The sequence below is a fragment of the Xylona heveae genome, assembly GCF_001619985.1.
Source record: "Xylona heveae TC161 unplaced genomic scaffold L228scaffold_8, whole genome shotgun sequence".
NCBI classification, from domain to species: Eukaryota; Fungi; Ascomycota; class Xylonomycetes; order Xylonales; family Xylonaceae; genus Xylona; species Xylona heveae.
Genome location: NW_017264200.1, coordinates 469,807 through 487,110, shown reverse-complemented (window position 1 = coordinate 487,110; position 17,304 = coordinate 469,807). Strand labels below are relative to the sequence as shown.

General features: G+C 48.3%; 5 protein-coding genes and 2 non-coding genes across 7 annotated transcripts; 5 read left to right on the top strand and 2 right to left on the bottom strand.

The window, feature by feature from the left end:
- Positions 1-458: 458 nt before the first annotated feature.
- On the top strand, positions 459-1,810 carry L228DRAFT_212556 (fructose-bisphosphate aldolase 1; the record flags this gene model as incomplete). The annotated part of the gene is made up of 4 exons (XM_018329950.1): positions 459-521; positions 647-691; positions 756-866; positions 947-1,810. The coding sequence occupies 4 exons, from the start codon at positions 459-461 to the stop codon at positions 1,808-1,810; spliced, it is 1,083 nt and encodes a 360-aa protein (XP_018186697.1).
- Positions 1,811-3,648: 1,838 nt separating this feature from the next.
- On the top strand, positions 3,649-6,884 carry L228DRAFT_240020 (putative DUF221 domain protein; the record flags this gene model as incomplete). The annotated part of the gene is made up of 5 exons (XM_018331198.1): positions 3,649-3,744; positions 3,806-4,360; positions 4,434-5,582; positions 5,655-5,767; positions 5,834-6,884. 5 exons carry the CDS (start codon positions 3,649-3,651, stop codon positions 6,882-6,884), a joined length of 2,964 nt encoding a protein of 987 aa, XP_018186696.1.
- A 1,608-nt stretch (positions 6,885-8,492) lies between these two features.
- L228DRAFT_167057 (Oxysterol-binding protein) lies at positions 8,493-10,255 on the bottom strand. Its single transcript, XM_018329438.1, has 4 exons — positions 9,968-10,255; positions 9,522-9,841; positions 9,390-9,444; positions 8,493-9,327 (listed from the first exon to the last, which is right to left on the bottom strand). The coding sequence occupies exons 1-4, from the start codon at positions 10,046-10,048 to the stop codon at positions 8,602-8,604; spliced, it is 1,182 nt and encodes a 393-aa protein (XP_018186695.1). The 5' UTR covers positions 10,049-10,255; the 3' UTR covers positions 8,493-8,601.
- Positions 10,256-10,935: 680 nt separating this feature from the next.
- L228DRAFT_t103 lies at positions 10,936-11,009 on the top strand. The gene has a single exon. It is a non-coding gene; the product is annotated as a tRNA-Asn (tRNA).
- Positions 11,010-11,071: 62 nt separating this feature from the next.
- On the top strand, positions 11,072-11,145 carry L228DRAFT_t104. Its single transcript has one exon. It is a non-coding gene; the product is annotated as a tRNA-Asn (tRNA).
- An 839-nt stretch (positions 11,146-11,984) lies between these two features.
- L228DRAFT_248908 (hypothetical protein) lies at positions 11,985-13,754 on the top strand. The gene has a single exon (XM_018332970.1). It carries the CDS (start codon positions 12,145-12,147, stop codon positions 13,378-13,380), a length of 1,236 nt encoding a protein of 411 aa, XP_018186694.1. The 5' UTR covers positions 11,985-12,144; the 3' UTR covers positions 13,381-13,754.
- Positions 13,755-14,043: 289 nt separating this feature from the next.
- Positions 14,044-16,991, bottom strand: L228DRAFT_231724 (hsp70-like protein C). The gene is made up of 6 exons (XM_018330574.1): positions 16,636-16,991; positions 16,546-16,576; positions 16,321-16,485; positions 15,156-16,261; positions 14,702-15,084; positions 14,044-14,625 (listed from the first exon to the last, which is right to left on the bottom strand). The coding sequence occupies exons 1-6, from the start codon at positions 16,781-16,783 to the stop codon at positions 14,431-14,433; spliced, it is 2,028 nt and encodes a 675-aa protein (XP_018186693.1). The 5' UTR covers positions 16,784-16,991; the 3' UTR covers positions 14,044-14,430.
- Between the last annotated feature and the right edge of the window lie 313 nt (positions 16,992-17,304).

The window sequence follows — 17,304 nt, the reverse complement described above, 5'->3', positions numbered from 1 at the left end:
CCTCCTCGGACCATTTGACGTCGTTGGCGTGGTGATTCTGTCCAACCACCCCACCACGCCATTGCCTAGAGCATAGAATCATCCAAGCATTCACCCCACCAAGCTGTGTCCTGTCATTCTCCGAACCTCGAGCTACTTATTCTTCTCTCATCCTCCCTAGCCTTCGACTTTTCAGTCTTCCAATTTTCCTATTCACTGTAAATCCAATTCATTCACATCTATACCCCAAAACCTTTTACGACTTTTACGACTGGTGAGTCGATTGCCCTCTCCCCTTCTTCTTGGCCGAGCTTCTTTCAGCCGCCACCTTTGCCCCACCTCGTTCGAAGTTGCCCCGCTTCACTGTGGTCAATTTCGTGACTTTTTCCATCGACATTGGTCAAAGAAGTTTCTCCATCATCATCAAAAACTCAATCGCTAATACGAGTTCAATCATTTTCAGTATTCCTACCGTCAAAATGGGTGCTACCGACATTCTGACCAGAAAGACCGGTGTCATCGTCGGCGATGACGTCTACAACGTAAGTTTCACTACCTCTTGCCATCAATTCCTGCTGCTCCTCCATCGACCCATACGATCCAATGGGCAGGGGCATCAGAATGAGAATGGAAAGGACTCTGGCTAACGTGCAATTTCGCGGAACAGCTCTTCAAGTACTGCCAGGAGAAGCAGTTCGCCATTCCCGCTATTGTAAGTCTTTTCTCATCTCCCTGACTTAGCGTCTTGTCCGAATTGGGAAACTAATTCAAGTTAGAACGTCACCTCCTCTTCCACTGTCGTCGCTTCCCTCGAGGCTGCCCGCGACAACAAGTCTCCCATCATCCTCCAGGTCTCCAACGGAGGTGCCGCTTACTTCGCCGGCAAGGTACGTTCTTTTGCACCCTCAAAAAGAAAATGGGAAATTTCTGTTCCGGCTTGTGATATATGGTACTAATTTTTGAGCAGGGTGTCAAGAACGACAAGCAGCAGGCTTCCATTGCTGGTGCCATCGCCGCCGCTCACTACATCCGCTCCGTTGCCCCCACCTATGGCATCCCCGTTGTCCTTCACTCCGACCACTGCGCCAAGAAGCTCCTGCCTTGGTTGGACGGTATGATGGACGAGGATGAGGCCTACTTCAAGCTCCACGGCGAGCCTCTCTTCTCTTCCCACATGATTGACCTTTCTGAGGAGAACCCCGAGGAGAACATTGAGACTACTGCCAAGTACCTCAAGCGTGCTGCTCCCTGGAAGCAGTTCATCGAGATGGAGATCGGTATCACTGGTGGTGAGGAGGACGGTGTCAACAACGAGGATGTTGACAACAACTCCCTCTACACTCAGCCTGAGGACATCCACAACATCTACAAGGCTTTGAACAAGGTCTCCCCCTACTTCACCATTGCCGCTGCTTTCGGTAACGTCCACGGTGTCTACAAGCCTGGCAACGTCCGTCTCCACCCCGAGCTCCTCAGCAAGCACCAGAAGTACGTCAAGGAGCAGGAGAACACCAAGACTGACAAGCCCGTCTTCCTTGTCTTCCACGGTGGCTCTGGCTCCTCCAAGAAGGAGTACACTGACGCCATCAGCTACGGTGTCGTTAAGGTCAACCTCGACACTGACCTTCAGTTCGCCTACCTTGAGGGTATCCGTGACTTCGTCCTGAAGAACAAGGACTACATCCAGACCCAGGTCGGCAACCCCGATGGTGCTGACAAGCCCAACAAGAAGTTCTTCGACCCCCGCAACTGGGTTCGCGAGGGTGAGAAGACCATGTCTGTCCGTCTCGCCACTGCTCTGAAGGACTTCAACACTGCTGGCCAGGTTTAAAGTGCTTTCAACGGGCAAAAAATGGTCTTGTGTGCACGGAAAAGATACCCGTGACAGATGACCCGATACGGGGATCGTTTTGGTCACAGAATGGGCCACGTGCCTTTGGATCATTTGGATTTCCTTTATTCTTTTTCGGTTTAAAGACGTAAATAGTGTAATGACAAATTGATGCCCATTTCACGAGACGAAAAAAATGTTCTTGTTCACTTTGTTTTTGTCCTAAAGTCATGGTTTTTCCGGTTTTAAAAAGTATTGTGTTGCTCTTTGATTGAGTTTTGATTGTCAAATGTATTGCTTGATTTATTATGGAATGGTAAGAGGACGGAGTTTCTTGCTTTTCGACTTGGGATGTTTTCTGGCCAAATTCGGAATCAATCGTTCACATCATGGACAGATACCACTTGCCCCACGGACGCCGTGAGGCACGCTGGTAATATTACTGTAAGAGCACGCTGACAATTACCGTTTTGGATGGCCTGCTAAGCGGCGCCCTCGGATGCGTGAGGAGCTATTAAAAGAACAGCATGAAAAGTTCGAAGCGATAAGTTACTGCACTGGAATTTTATCTGGTTGGAACTCTCCTGAAAGAAGCAACTATCAACGCAAGGGATGAGAAAGAATAAGAGTTGCTATCAAGGCTGTGATGCTGCTGCTGCTTCCTTCTTTTTCTCCTTCCTCTTCTGCCTATGGCCTCCTCGCATTAATAATAGTAAAATTGCGCGGCAGAGAGCAAATTAAAAAAGTTTAGTGCCTATCTTGCCCATATACCGTCTGACAGGCGAAGAGTGACTTGCTCCCCCCTTATGCCGAGTGCCAAGGGCTAGACTCGTATCGGCCGTGGAATAGAGCGGGCCAAGGGTGCGCAAGAGGGATGAATGGCCTACAGTTTTCGCGAGGCCACGCGTGTTCGGTGAGAGGAATTCAGCCCGACTAAGACATTTTCGGTCATTTGGACCCTTTTTTTGCCCTTACGATTGAATCCACACGCAAGCCCCCAAGGCATCAAATTCCCGTTATCCGCGATACGGCGCATCGTTACCTCTGGCTTTCCTACCCCCCCAAAGGTGGAGTAGACGGCAGAAGCTGCCACCTTAAGTCGACCAAAGTCTCCGTTCTCCTTAATTGCTGGCATCTTTGTATGGAAGATACTTAAAGGAACACCGAAACGGCAGCAACAAGACAAGCAAAGTTTCAAATCGGCCACATTACGACCGTCCCCACGCACCCCATTCTCATCGTGATTGTTGAATAGTCTGGAATCCTCAATAGTCCCCATCGCTTCATTGTTCTTTCTTTTTTTTTTGGGTCCCTTCATCTCTTCTTTTCCTTCTGACTTTTCTTTGATCCTGATATTTCAAAGTGCATTGTTCCCATTATTGTATGAACATTGTTGTGTTTCTTCCCTCTGTGGACTGCTCCCATATCCCTGTCCGTTTGAGACGATCACTAACTTACTCGGTTGCAACGCTCGCTCTTCTCGCCGTTGTGTCTATTTTCGTATCGTATTCCTCCCACGACGTCATGGCTTGATTCCTCCCAAAGGAAAAAGAAGAGAAATCATCCCTGTCAACGCCGATTGTGATTCTTTTGGGCAACTATAGAATACGCGGGGCTTTTTTTGGTTCCCTTGTAGTCGACTCTCATCCAAAGTGACTTCTTCGAGGCCGGCCTCTGAGAAGAAGAGAAAGAAAACAGAAGCAAAGGAAGAAGCCATATCATTCGCTTTTCGGAGAGAGAGCGAGAGAGATTGAGTGAGGGAGAAAGAAAGAAAGAAAGATATTGCTGGACCACTCTTGTCCGCTGCTGCCGGTTCAGCATCGTCTACTGCCACCAACATGGTGTCAGCACAGGGACTCGTTGCCCGAGACGGCACTGGCAATCAAGGCCTCGACGAGTTCTTGTCGCTGATCTCCAATCCATTTGCAACTAGTGTAAGTTTAATGCAAATCATACCCAATGTCAATAACTGAAGCATGCTAAAGCGTTTCACAGCTCCAAGTCAATGCCTTTTGGGCTTCTCTGGTTACTTCAGTTACGCTCACCGTCATTATCGCCCTGTGTTTTTCCTTTCTACGACCTTACAATTCTTGGGTGTACGCACCAAAAGTGAAGCATGCCGATGAGAAGCATGCACCACCAGTGCTTGGAAATGGCGTGTTCGCCTGGGTGAATCCGGTCATGACCACGCGGGAGGCCTCTCTCTTTGACAAGCTCGGTCTCGATGCCATTGTCTTCTTGCGCTTCACTCGCATGTGCCGCGATCTCTTCCTTGTCATGAGCGTCATTGGGTGTGGCATCATCATTCCAGTCAATGTCGCATTCAGCAAGTCGCCTGGGACCGGAAGCCTTGCTGATCGGGCGTTCATGATGATGACACCGCAAAATGTTGTTGGCAAACCAATGTGGGCGCAGGTTATCGTTGCCTGGGCCTTTGACATTATTATCGCCGTGGTCCTCTGGTTTCATTACCGCACCATCACTCGATTACGGAGGCAATACTTTGACAGCACGGAATACCAGCATGCGTTACACTCGCGCACCCTTATGGTAGGATTGAAAACTAGACTTTTCTCAGACATGGGATTGCCGGACTGACGGATCTTTTTTTTTTTTTATTTAGCTCACAGGAATTCCCAAGGCTTACCGAACGGATGAGGGCATTGGTCGTATCATTGACGGGATCAAGGCTACCCCAGAACCCCCTCGTTGTGCGATCGCTAGAAACGTCAAGGATCTCCCCGAACTGATTGAGTCTCACGACGATGCGGTCCGCAAACTTGAATCGTACTTGGCCAAGTACCTCAAAAATCCCGACAAGCTTCCTCCCAATCGTCCGACATGCCGGGTACCGAAGAAGGATAATTCCTACAAGGAAGGGCAGAAAGTCGACGCCATTGACTACCTGACCGAGCGTATCCGTGCCCTCGAGGCGGAGATCAAGGATGTTCGTGAATCGATCGATAAACGAAATGCGATGCCGTACGGTTTTGCCAGTTACCAGACCATTCCAGAAGCGCACGCTGTTGCGTATACGGCTCGGAAAAAGCATCCTCAGGGTGCGAGAGTTGGCCTGGCTCCTAAGCCGAATGACTTGATCTGGAAGAATCTTCCTCTAACCCAGAAGACGCGACGATGGAGAGGATTTGTCAACAACATCTGGGTCGCAGTCCTCACGCTCATTTGGGTCGTGCCCAATGCCCTCATTGCCGTCTTTTTGTCGAATCTCTACAATCTTGGTCTTGTATGGCCCGGCTTCCAAAAGCAATTGTATGCAAATCAGCGGTGGTGGGCCATTATTCAGGGTATTCTGTCTCCGGCCATCACTTCGTTGTTTTATCTCCTCTTGCCCACCATTTTCCGCCGCCTTTCGATGCGGGCAGGTGATCTTACAAAGACATCACGAGAACGACACGTGATGCATAAACTCTATGCGTTCTTCGTATTTAACAACTTGATCATCTTCTCACTCTTTGCGACGCTCTGGAACTTTGTTTCTGCGGTCATCAATGCCAAGAAGGAGAACCAGAATGCGTGGGAAGCGATCAAATCTGGTCATTTGTTTTTCAAGGTCATGTCAGCACTCTGCCAAGTGTCGACGTACTGGGTTACATGGATCTTGCAACGAAATTTGGGCGCAGCTGCGGATCTTGCTCAGATCTGGAATCTTAGTACGACTTGGTTCGCCAGGAAGTGCTTGAGTCCCACGCCAAGACAGTTGATTGAATGGACAGCTCCTCCTGCATTTGACTATGCGAGCTACTACAACTACGTAAGTGCCTGGTCACTTTTATCAGATTGATATGTTTTTTTTTCCCTTTGCTAACACCATCGTTGTGTCCAGTTCCTCTTCTATGCGACCATTGCGCTCTGCTTTGCCACTTTGCAGCCCATCATCCTGCCGGTCACTGCACTTTATTTTGGTATTGATGCATGGCTGAAGAAGTATCTCTTGCTGTAAGTGTGCCTTGAATTCCCTGCAATCTGTTTTCTTCAAACAGCAAATTCTAATTATCAAAACAGTTACGTCTTCATCACCAAGACCGAGTCAGGCGGCCAATTTTGGCGAGTCTTGTTTAATCGATTCCTCTTCGCCACGGTCCTTGCGAATGTTATTGTTGCTTTGGTGGTTGTCGCCAAGGGCACCTGGATTATGCTTATCTGCATGGCTCCTCTTCCCATCCTATTACTGGGCTACAAGATCTACTGCAACAAAGTGTTTGACGACAGAATGCATTACTACACCAAGTCGCTCAGCACGGATGCGGAGTCTACTCTTGCTATCCCACCCGAGATTGCCGCCAAGAATGCCCGAAAGAATGAACGCCTTGCCGTTCGCTTTGGTCATCCTGTCCTCTACAAGCCACTTATCACGCCCATGGTGCACGCCAAGGCGCAGCACATGCTCAGCCAAATCTATTCTGGACGTCTTGACCAAGACAGCGATACTGCCAGCGTGGCCGGTTACAGCGACATTTTCATGCAAAACATGACTCAAGGACATCCCGGCAAGAGTGCAAACGCTGCTGCGCCGTTTGAAGTCGTGCCCGAAAACCATCTCGATTTCAGCTACTATAAGAACCGCGACGAATTCGGCGACGAGCACGGAGGCGGCGAGATTTTTGGCCGTCCCATTGACGCCGTGTCTATTCGTTCGCCTACCCCCCGCAGCTTCTTTGCTTTCGAAGACCGTCCTGGCTCTCCTGCTTCTTCCTCTCGAGCCTCGAGTCCTGCGCCCTCACGTCTGCAACGCGCCATGTCCGGCGACACTGCCGGCTACTCCCGTCCTCCGCTCGAACACCGCTCCAGTTCGTCCGAATCGCGCGAAGGCCTCGGCTCGTCGGGCTACGTCGACTTGGGCGACCCCGGCCGCGTGGCAATGTACCGCGACTCAAACGAGAGCGAAACCCGTCTCCTTAATGCCGCTGCCTCCTCGCCACGGTCAAATCCTCGTGTGCAAGAATTCAGTCACGATCGCTCCGGTAGCCCGCGGGGATATCCTCGAGGGTATGGAAACGTGCCGCAGGACGAAATGGATTTGAGTTATGATTCATATCGTCGTGGCTACCGATGATCGGTTTCTAGGCCGCCGTACCTCTGCTTTTTTTCTGTTTCCTTTATTTATTCTTGGTCAGGCTACTTGGACAAGCTAACAAGTCCCTCTGCGGGTACGGCGTTTCGAGGCGTTTTCTCTCCTTTCTTCTTTCCTCTTTCCTCCTTCCTCCCTTTCTTAGTTTCTCCTCCCTCTCCTCCTCTGGCCCCTTGTCCATTTCAATCAGTGTCTATACATTCTTTTCTTTTCTTCTTTTCTTCTTTTCTTCTTTTCTTCTTTTCTTCTTTTCTTTCTCACAATTGCATTACTATCACATATTATCGCCCTTGACATATCATTCTATCACCATGTCTTATTTATTTATTTATTTACTTATTTCTCCCCTTATTTATCCATTATTTACGAGGATGTGTAGCTGAGCCAAGCACATCACAGCACAGCACAGCACAGCACATCGGAACTAAGAGAAAAAGAGAGGGAGGGAGGGAAGGAGGGAAGTAGTAGATGATAATTTGGAAAATAGATTTATTCATCACATATATTTTATCATTCATCTTTTATCACTCATCTTTTATCATTCATCATTCATCGTTTATGATTCTTCATTCATCATTTATCTTTTTTCATCCATTGTTCACCATTCATAATTCATAACTCATCTTTTATGATTCATGATTCATGCATCCATGATTCATGCATGCATGCATTTGTACATCTATGTCCCCCTTACTCCTTTTTTCTCCTTCCTTCCTTCCTTCCTTCCTTCCTTTGGATCTTAGACATGATGAAAATTAAAAGGTATCCTAAGCTATGGATAGGTAGCTATGGATAAGCTCTACAGTGTACATGTCACACGTATGCCCCAAAAATTGAATTGGGAACGATATCAGTAAAATTATGTTCCTCTCGTACATGAATCGCAGTGGAAACAGATTTGTTCACGACTCTCGCGGTCTCGCGCAACTCCCGCTGGTCCAAGTCACATGTCCAAACTCTCAAACCTACAAATCACAAATCATAGTCACAAGTCAAACAGTCGAAGTCAAATAAAATGCGTAAAGTATGCTATGCGATAAATATACATTTTTAAATCTATACTCTACTCTACTAATACTATATTTCTACTGTACTATACTACTGTACAACGTAGTATAATAGTACTTGCCGCTCCTACTGCCACTTCCATCGCCACTGCTACTGCCGCCGCCGCCGCCCCAACCGTCATCGAAGAGAGAGAGACAAAATCAGAGGGGGAAAAAACCAAAAGTAAGTAGGTAAATAGAGAAGACAGTGAAGATTAATATATTAAGTAAGATAAGAAGATAAGGAGATAAGAAGATAAAATGATAAGATATCAGACATCAAATAGGCTTGTAGGTTTGTATCAGGGAGCAAAAGGGCCCTCGTATTGCTTGTTGATTGTTTCTATCGGCCAAATGTCCGCAAGTCAAGAGTATGGAAGAGAAGAAAAGGAAAAGAGAAGAGAAGAAAAGGGGAACATAAGAGGGCCTACATATTGAAAACGAAAACTGGGACAATGATAAATCCCGCAAAAGGAAAAAGAAAAAAAAAAGGAAGAAGAGAAGATATAAATAATGGTAGTATAAAACCGACAATATGATATTGCTGCGTGGAACAGCTAGGAATGGGAGCAGCTGAAAAGGGAAAGGGAAATAAAATACCGAGAGAAGTAAAAAGGAGAAAAAAATAATTAGCCTACTCAATAACTGCTTTCAGTCTATCCAGTCTTGGCTTCTGCCTGGGCTGCCTTTTCATTGTCCCACTTCCACATGCCGCCAGTCTTTTCAGTCTCGCTCTTCTCGCCAATGGGCGCAGCAAGTTTCTCAAAGATCGGGTCGGTCTCGGTCGGGATAAAGTACCGGCGCTGCCACTCGGTGCCCTCTGCGCGCTCTTGCTTTCGCATCTCGCGCTGCTCATTTTCAATCTTGGATTTCTCCGTAGATGTAGTCTCCATATCACCGCTCAAGATGGCCTCGGCAACCTTCTTCCAGGCCCGGCGCGACTCAAAAGGGTCTTGTTGCTCAATGGGAGCAACCGTCAAAGGCGTCGTCTGGCTTGCCTTGGCATCGTATGCCTCAATCTCCTTCTTCGTGCGCGCATCACGGATTGTGAACTTGTCTGTCCACTGTCCGTCGACGGTGTACAAGGGCTCCTTTTCCTTGCCTTCAGGGTAAAGCACAGCGGTGAAGGTGTTCTTCTTTCCAGAGAGCCAGCCCTTGCCGCTGTAGTCAATCTTCGCCGTGTAGCCTGTGCTTGATTGAATGTACGAGCATTTGTTGAGCTCGACAAATGGCGCACCATAAATGATGCCCTCAATGTGAAGCGAAGGAAGCGTGATAAGATAGTCTTCGTCAAACTTGTCAACGTGTAGAATGGCGTGGCCGATTTGCTTCACATCAATTCTTCGAGTAACTGATGCCTTTTGACCGTTGTAGCCGGTGAGCTGCGGAGGTAATTGTGAGCAAAAATGCTCCCATAGGTTCTTTCTACAGTCGTCAAACTTACGCGCACGCCATGCTTATCGTTCCAAATATGGTATCCAGTAACGGGAGGGTGATGGCTATAGTAATTGAAACACGTTAGGGCAATTGATGGGAAAAGCATAGTTATGCCTGTGTGGAGGACTTTGCAACATACCTGACTTGCTCAGAGACCAGATGCGTGGTGCCAGCCTCATCGTCCCACTTGCCTAGAAACAGTTCTCCAAGGAAGGGATTCAATGGCTTCTTTTCGCTTCCCAGCTTGTCATTCCGGCTACTGTACTGCTGCTTCAGGGTACTGAGGAACCATTTAAGGACGAGTAACGCGCGCTTGGCGGGGTCGGGTTCACTCGCGGGCGCGACGAAGATGCTAGGGTGTTCTGCCCAGTATGAAGAGTATTCAACGAGCGACGTGGGAGAAAGGATAAATGGCGGTGCGGTGAAACTCGAAATGTCACCGTTGAATGAGGTCAAGGACTAAAAATCAAGCAAAGCCTAGCTGTTAATATGAGGGATTCTCGAACTTTGATTCCGGCACCGCCAGTGAGGTTTAGGCCGCAAAGAAGGGAGGGTCGGAAGGCAGCCGAGGGATCGTGGACACACCTTGAGGAGCGATGTCCAAGAGCCCGAAGAGCCCTTATTCTGGGCAGATCCATTCTCATCTTTTGGCGAAGGCGCAGACATGTTGTAATTGTATTAGTTTATAGTTTTGTGTCGTTTTTGGCCGGAGGAACAGCTGAAGGAAAGGGTGGTGGGGCTGAAAAGGGTCCTCGGATCCTGGGGGAGAATGATCGAGGGGGGAGGCTTCGCCGTGGAAAGAGATTGGAGATTGAGAAGGAGGGATCCCGCAGCGGTAAAGCCGACGAGTAGAGAATAGATGTTAATGGAAGGAGGGCAAAAGGATAAGGGAAGGAATGAATATTAGATGGTTGGGAACAGAATCCTAGCGGTCAGTTACTTTGGTTGAATTTCCCTGGTGGTGATTGCTTGCGGTTCAACTCGTTCCCTCTTTGGGGGCTTCCGCCTTCGCTTCGCTCTCCAAAACGTCATCCAAACCGCCTGATGAACAGGCGACACGTACGCAGGGCCTAATAAGATTCAATTTAGCTTACAAGAATACCAGTATCAGTTACAGATTTAGAATATAGTATTGACTTTACCTCTTGAGCTTCAATTATTGAAAAGCTTCATTTTTTTTTGCGGTAGCGGAAGGGTCATCTTGAATGTTAGCTTTCTAGTAACTGCCAGGTTAACTTGATATGGTATCTTATATTTCACCGGAGTTTTAAGAACAAACTCAAAATAATCCCACAAAAATGCTAAAATTTCAGAAATGAGAAGAAACCGTGTCTAATTTCGCCCAGCAAAGTACTTCAATTGTAAAATAGCATAAGTACGATAGAGTTAGCTTATTAAAAATCTTGGGCAAAAACCTCGTGCAGTTTTAGCTGTCGTGAAGAGCTCAGCCCGTAAAACGATGAGGGCGTATCCTTCAACGTTAAGTATATATTTCTCATAATTGCGCCACTAATCAACAATCAGCTCTCATTAGCAGAGTTGGTTCAAGCAAATCCTCTATGGCGCAATTGGCTAGCGCGTCCGGCTGTTAACCGGGAGGTTGGTGGTTCGAGCCCACCTGGAGGAGCTTCACACTTCCTTTTTCCAACCTACGCTCTCTCACAAAGAGTGTAGGACAATAACTTTCAATCCTCTATGGCGCAATTGGCTAGCGCGTCCGGCTGTTAACCGGGAGGTTGGTGGTTCGAGCCCACCTGGAGGAGCTTCAATTCTTTTTTGTCCCTTTTCCTTTTGGGGGATATTTTTTTTGACCTCGTTAGGAGAGCTCGAGGCTTGGGGATAAATGAAGTCATAGCCGCTTCTGGAACCTTGTGCTGAGACAATCATGAGTGAATAATAATCTTCTCGCGATCAGTCTAGAAAAGAGGGACAAATTTTTAATATACTATTATTATTCATTTACTTTGAATCGTTCAACTTTCATTGCTCCATTACAAAAGGAGAAATTTACCATTGTCCCGTGATAAAAGTTGCTTGGTCTGAGGAAATCAGTACAGATAGGCGGTAAGAGGCGGGGTGATTCCGTCAGACGGTCCGCCCGCGTGCCGATGTTGACCAACCCCACGTCTGGTAACTGATATACACTGCACCATACAAGAATGATGCTTGTCTCTTGACAATCCATTTGTTTCCTGGTTAGTAGAGGTTTTTCTTGGCTGCTTCGGAAGCTCTGTCGAATCCGTCACATTTGAGCTGTATGTGCGTGCCCAATGCCCCACATACCTGTATCAGTCTTATCAGCGCCATTTGAGCTACTCTGACTGCTAAGTCGTTCAGCCAGTGAACACGGCTCTTTTCTCAGACCACCTTCTATGAATCAAGACGCGACAGTGCATTACTGAATACACTTGAAACTCTTCAAAAGAAGCCATGTTTGCTTCGGTATGTTCACTTCAGTACCAGATCCTTGACTGGCTTCTCTCACCGGAAAGCTCGCGCGCACGCACCGCCGCCATTGCTCAGATCCTCCCACGTGGCAGCTCTTACTGACATCTCATAAAGAAAAAGCCGTATTCGGCTGTCTCTGTTCAAATAGAGCGCCTTACAAGCGAAATATACGAGGAGAATGATGTTGGAGGAATTGTAGACCTTGTCGAGGTCATTCGGCTTCAAGATAGCGGACCGACAGAAGCTGCGCGCGCGATCCGCAAGAAACTGTATAGCTTCCCCTAGCTCAAAAATGTCCAATTCAGCCCTTGTCAATGACTGACGCAAAGCGACTGTACAGAAAATACGGCAATGTGCACCGACAACTACGAGCTCTGACCATTCTCGACGGGCTGATCCAAAATGCGGGCCCTAGATTTCAGCGCACCTTCCTGGACGAACCTTTACTGGAACGACTCCGAATAGCAGCCACAGATTCGCTTTCCGACGTGGATGTGAAAAAGAAGTGCAAAGTCCTCTTTGGTCAATGGGCAGTAGCATACAAAGACACGCCTGGATTAGAACGGCTTACTGCGCTCTACCGACAACTGCCCCAGCGCAAACGGCCCCAGGCTCAACAGCCCTCAAAGGTGCTCAGAGAGACGGAAGAAGAAGCAGAGAATGACAACCGCAGCGCATCTGCTACCAGCGGACGCGCTGCCTCTCGATCCATCAGCTCACCTACTCAACCCACCCCATCGGCCTCCTCATCGTCATCAAACAAGCCCATCACCTTATCATCCGGACCAAACTTTACATTCTCGTCATCATCAAAAGACAAAAAGGGCAAAGTGAAGCCCTTCAACCTCGAAAAGGAGAAACCTCAGCTCCTCCAAACCCTCGCCTCCTCCTCCGTAGCCAGCACGAATCTCATGAACGCGCTGAGGCTCGTAAACCGCGAGAACAAGCGCGTGAGCGAGGACCCAGAAGTCATGCGCCGGTTCGAGACGTGCAAGCTCCTCCGCCGGCAGATTCTGAGATACATCCAAAACGTCGAGAGCGAGCAATGGCTCGGCGGCCTGATCCACGCCAACGAGGAGCTCGTCAACGCGCTGCAGACCTTTGAAGTGCTCGACAAGAGCACAGAAGTCGACAGCGACAGCGACAGCGACGAATGGGACAGCAGTCACACTCCATCTGGAGCCACCGCCGCTCGCACCTCGCCGCCGCTGCCCCCGCCACAAGGCTCGGGTACCTCCTCAGCCGCAGATGCCCTCGCGGGTCTCAACCTGGATAATCCCCGCGCAGACGTGCCCCCCGCAAAACCCCCTCGACCGACAAGTATTTCCATGCCACCACTCATGCCAGCGGCCGCGAGCATTGCAAGCCAAGCGACTTTCACAAGCCACGCAAATGGCAAAGGCAGAGTATCTGGGCATGAGCATGAGCCCGAACCTCGCAGCGAAGACGAAGACGAGGACAAATACGGAGATGATGACGACGACCCTTTTGCCGACCGCAACGCCATTCACACTCCCGGTGTTGAACGCACTGGAATGGCCTGGCGTTGATCTGATTCTGTCCTCTTTCTTTTTTTTCCCCTTTCATCTTAGTTGAGCCTTTTGTCCTCTTTCTTTTCCTTCATCTTAGTTAAGCCTTTTCGTCTCTTATTTTCCTTTCATCTCACTCAAGCCATTTTTTGTCTCTTTATTTTTTTTTCTCGCGCTCATCTTTTCTCCGTTGATATCTTTTTGGTTTATATGCGTCTTTTTTTGCCCCAACCCCACCCCCGAGCCAGATCTTACATTTTCCAGTTTATTTTTAATTCGTTCCTATGCTTCCCTGCTTCCCTCCCTTCGTCCTGTCCTACATCTTTTCCTAAAGTCCTTTTCTTTCCCCGAGAATCCGACTCCATATTACTTTTACCAGTTTCGTGGTCCATAGTCTAGTATCAATATTATTTGTAAATATCATCATAACCTCATCATAGCATCATAACCTCATCATAATCTCATCATAGTCTCACCATAACCTCACTATAATCATCTCATCATAATCCGATCATGAAGGCAGAGACGCAGAGATGCAGAGACGAACGAACAATCTTCCAAGGCACAGACGAACAAACACTAAAGCAAAGAACCAATTCAAAAACCGTCATATGATAAAATTTCAATTTGACATTCTGCCAAAATCTATATAAATTGAAATACGATAATAATCTGAAGCATTCTCGACACTATCTTTTTTCCCATTTGACGACCGGAAAAGAAAGATGACAAAGTGCTCTAGAAGGTCGGGGGGAAGTAAGATAAAATGGGATTGGAAAAAAAAAAAAAATAAAGAAACAAATTTTATCTTTTCTTGCCATACCAGCTGCTAGTCTATACAGCATTCCCATCGACACGACACAAACGCTTGAATTGCACATGTGCGCGAAGTGGAAAGCAGGTCGGGATAAAATACACAATGGATAGAGAGTGAGAGAGAAGAGAAGATGAGAAAAAGGGATCATAAAAAAAGAGGTAATTTCTGGCTAGATATGAAGAAGATAAGATGCAACAAACACAAAACAAAATAGACAATGGGGTTATGTGTCAATTGAAATTCATATCAGGATTTTACAACTCGTCGTGACCGCTGGGCTCATCATCATCCTCAGCCGCACCGGGACCGCCAGGGCCGCCATAAAGCTTGCTGGTGATGGGGTACGCAACACTGCTGAGCTTCTCCTTTTGCTCCTCAAAGTCCTCAGTGGTGGCGGTCTTAGCGTTCTCCTCGAGCCATTCGGCGGCTTCCTTGACGGCTTCCAGGATCTGAACACATGAAAAGTTAGTCGCATTGCACATGGAATAAAGAGAGAATAGACTTGTATCATGGAGAGTGACGTACGGTCTCCTTGTCTTCCTCGTCAATCTTGCCGCCAAGACCCTCCTCGTCATTGACCTGGTTCTTCAGGCTAAAGGCATAATTCTCAAGACCGTTTCTGGCCTCAATCTTCTCACGGACAGCCTTGTCTTCCTCGGCAAACTTCTCAGCCTCGGAGACCATGCGGTCAATTTCCTCCTGGGTCAAGCGACCCTTGTCGTTGGTGATGGTGATGCTCTCAGACTTGCCGGTTCCCTTGTCGCCGGCGGTAACCTTGAGGATACCGTTGGCGTCAAGCTCGAAAGACACTTCGATCTGAGGAACACCGCGAGGAGCGGGAGGAATGCCGGTAAGCTCGAACTTGCCGAGCAGGTTGTTGTCCTTGGTCATGGACCGCTCACCCTCATCTGCGTGAAAAAAGGTAAAGGGTTAGTCGAATAATTTTTAGACGAAACGCCTCGCGGAGAATGTGACTTACAAACTTGAATGAGGACCACAGGCTGGTTATCGGCAGCAGTGGAGAAGATCTGGCTCTTGCGGGTGGGGATAAGAGTGTTGCGGGGGATAAGCTTGGTCATGACGCCACCGGTAGTCTCGATACCGAGAGTCAACGGGTTGACGTCCATGAGGAGAAGACCTCCAGTGTTTTCCTCGCCAGAGAGAACGCCAGCCTGAACAGCGGCACCGAATGCAACAGCCTCATCGGGGTTGATACCCTTGCTGGCCTTCTTGCCACTAAAGTACTCCTCAAGGAGCGACTGGACCTTGGGAATACGAGTGGAACCACCAACCAAGACAATGTCATGGATGTCAGCCTTCTTGAGCTTGGCATCCTTGAGGACCTGTTCGACAGGCTTGAGAGTGCGCTTGAAGAGGTCCATGTTCAGCTCCTCGAACTTGGCGCGAGTGAGCGTCTCAGAGAAGTCATTTCCATTGTGGAAGGCCTCAATCTCAATGCGAGTGGACATCTGCGAGGACAAAGTCCGCTTGGCCTTCTCAACCTCGCGCTTGAGCTTACCCATGGTCTTCAAGTCCTTGGTGATGTCGACGTCGTTCTTCTTGTTGTATTGCTTGACGAAGTGGTTGATGACACGCTGGTCAAAGTCTTCACCACCCAAGTGAGTGTCACCAGCAGTCGCGAGGACTTCAAAGACACCATCCTCAATCGAAAGCAGCGAGACATCGAAAGTACCACCACCAAGATCGTACACAATGATCTGGCGCTCGTCACCGGTCTTGTCAAGACCGTAGGCGATAGCGGCGGCAGTGGGCTCGTTGACGATTCGGAGAACGTTGAGACCGGCAATGGTACCGGCATCCTTGGTGGCTTGACGCTGGTTGTCGTTGAAGTACGCCGGCACAGTAACGACGGCGTGAGTAACAGACTTGCCAAGGTAGGACTCAGCAATCTCCTTCATCTTGCCCAAAACCATGGCCGAGATCTCCTCAGGGGTGAAGACCTTGTCACCACCTCCGACCTCGACTTTGACGTGAGGCCTGTCATTCTTGTTTACAACGCGGAAAGGGAAGTGCTTGATGTCACTTTGAATGTCCTTGTCCGCGAACTTGCGGCCGATCAAACGCCTGAAGATGATTAGTCATTGCAATTATGGCAAAACTTTAGAAGTGATAAGAACACATACTTGATGTCGAAGACAGTCCTCGTGGGGTTCGCCGCATATTGGTTCTTTGCGGCGTCTCCAACAAGACGCTCCTCGTCCGTAAAGGCAACATAGGAAGGCGTGATACGATTACCCTGGTCGTTGACGAGGATTTCAACCTTTCCATTCTGCATCACACCGACACAGCTGCAGAACCGTTAATAGCCAGAAATATTAATTATTGATGCCAAATAATGTTGAACTTACGAGTAGGTGGTTCCGAGATCAATACCAATCACTAAATTGAGTTAGACTTTCAATTCTCTAAACCGACCAGATAACAGGATTTTAGCCTACCAGTTCCATAGTTTTCTTGCACATCAGAATCATTTGATGCGCTCGCCGTGTTCAGGAAAGCCAAAGGAGCAATGAACACAAAGAGAAGATAGAAGATGGTGGACCACGCCATGGGCGAAGATCCTCTGAGGCCTGTTCGTCCTGCCATGATGGGCAGTATGTGTCTAGCCACCCCAACGGCAGACTAAGAAATTTTGAGGAGAAAAAGGTAAAGAAATGCGCGACGACTGCGAGAGCTGGTTCAGTGAAGAACAGCAGCAGATTCCGCCAGCAAAAAGGTAATTGTTGATATTGAAAGAAGGGAGAGTGAGGATGAAGCTCAGAGAAATGGCGGAGATGGGGGTCGCTTTTAGAGCAAGCTTGAGACGCCAATCGAACAGGGTGGCCTTTGACTTTCACGAGAAAAGGATACCGTAGCCTCCTGGAGGGAACACCAATCAAATGTCGCCACCCCGAGCTTAAATTGGCGACGCCGTCACTTCTCTCTTAACTAACTAGGTAAAAGCTCTTACCCTTTTAGACACGCGCTTGCCCTGACGCCAACAATTGGGAACAAAGCCGGAGTCACTGAACTTTCGAGAACCATCCGTCCCCTTTTGCGCATACATACGCTGGACAGGACAAGTGCTTTTATTATTGGCGAAATTCATCATCTCTTTAAAACATAAG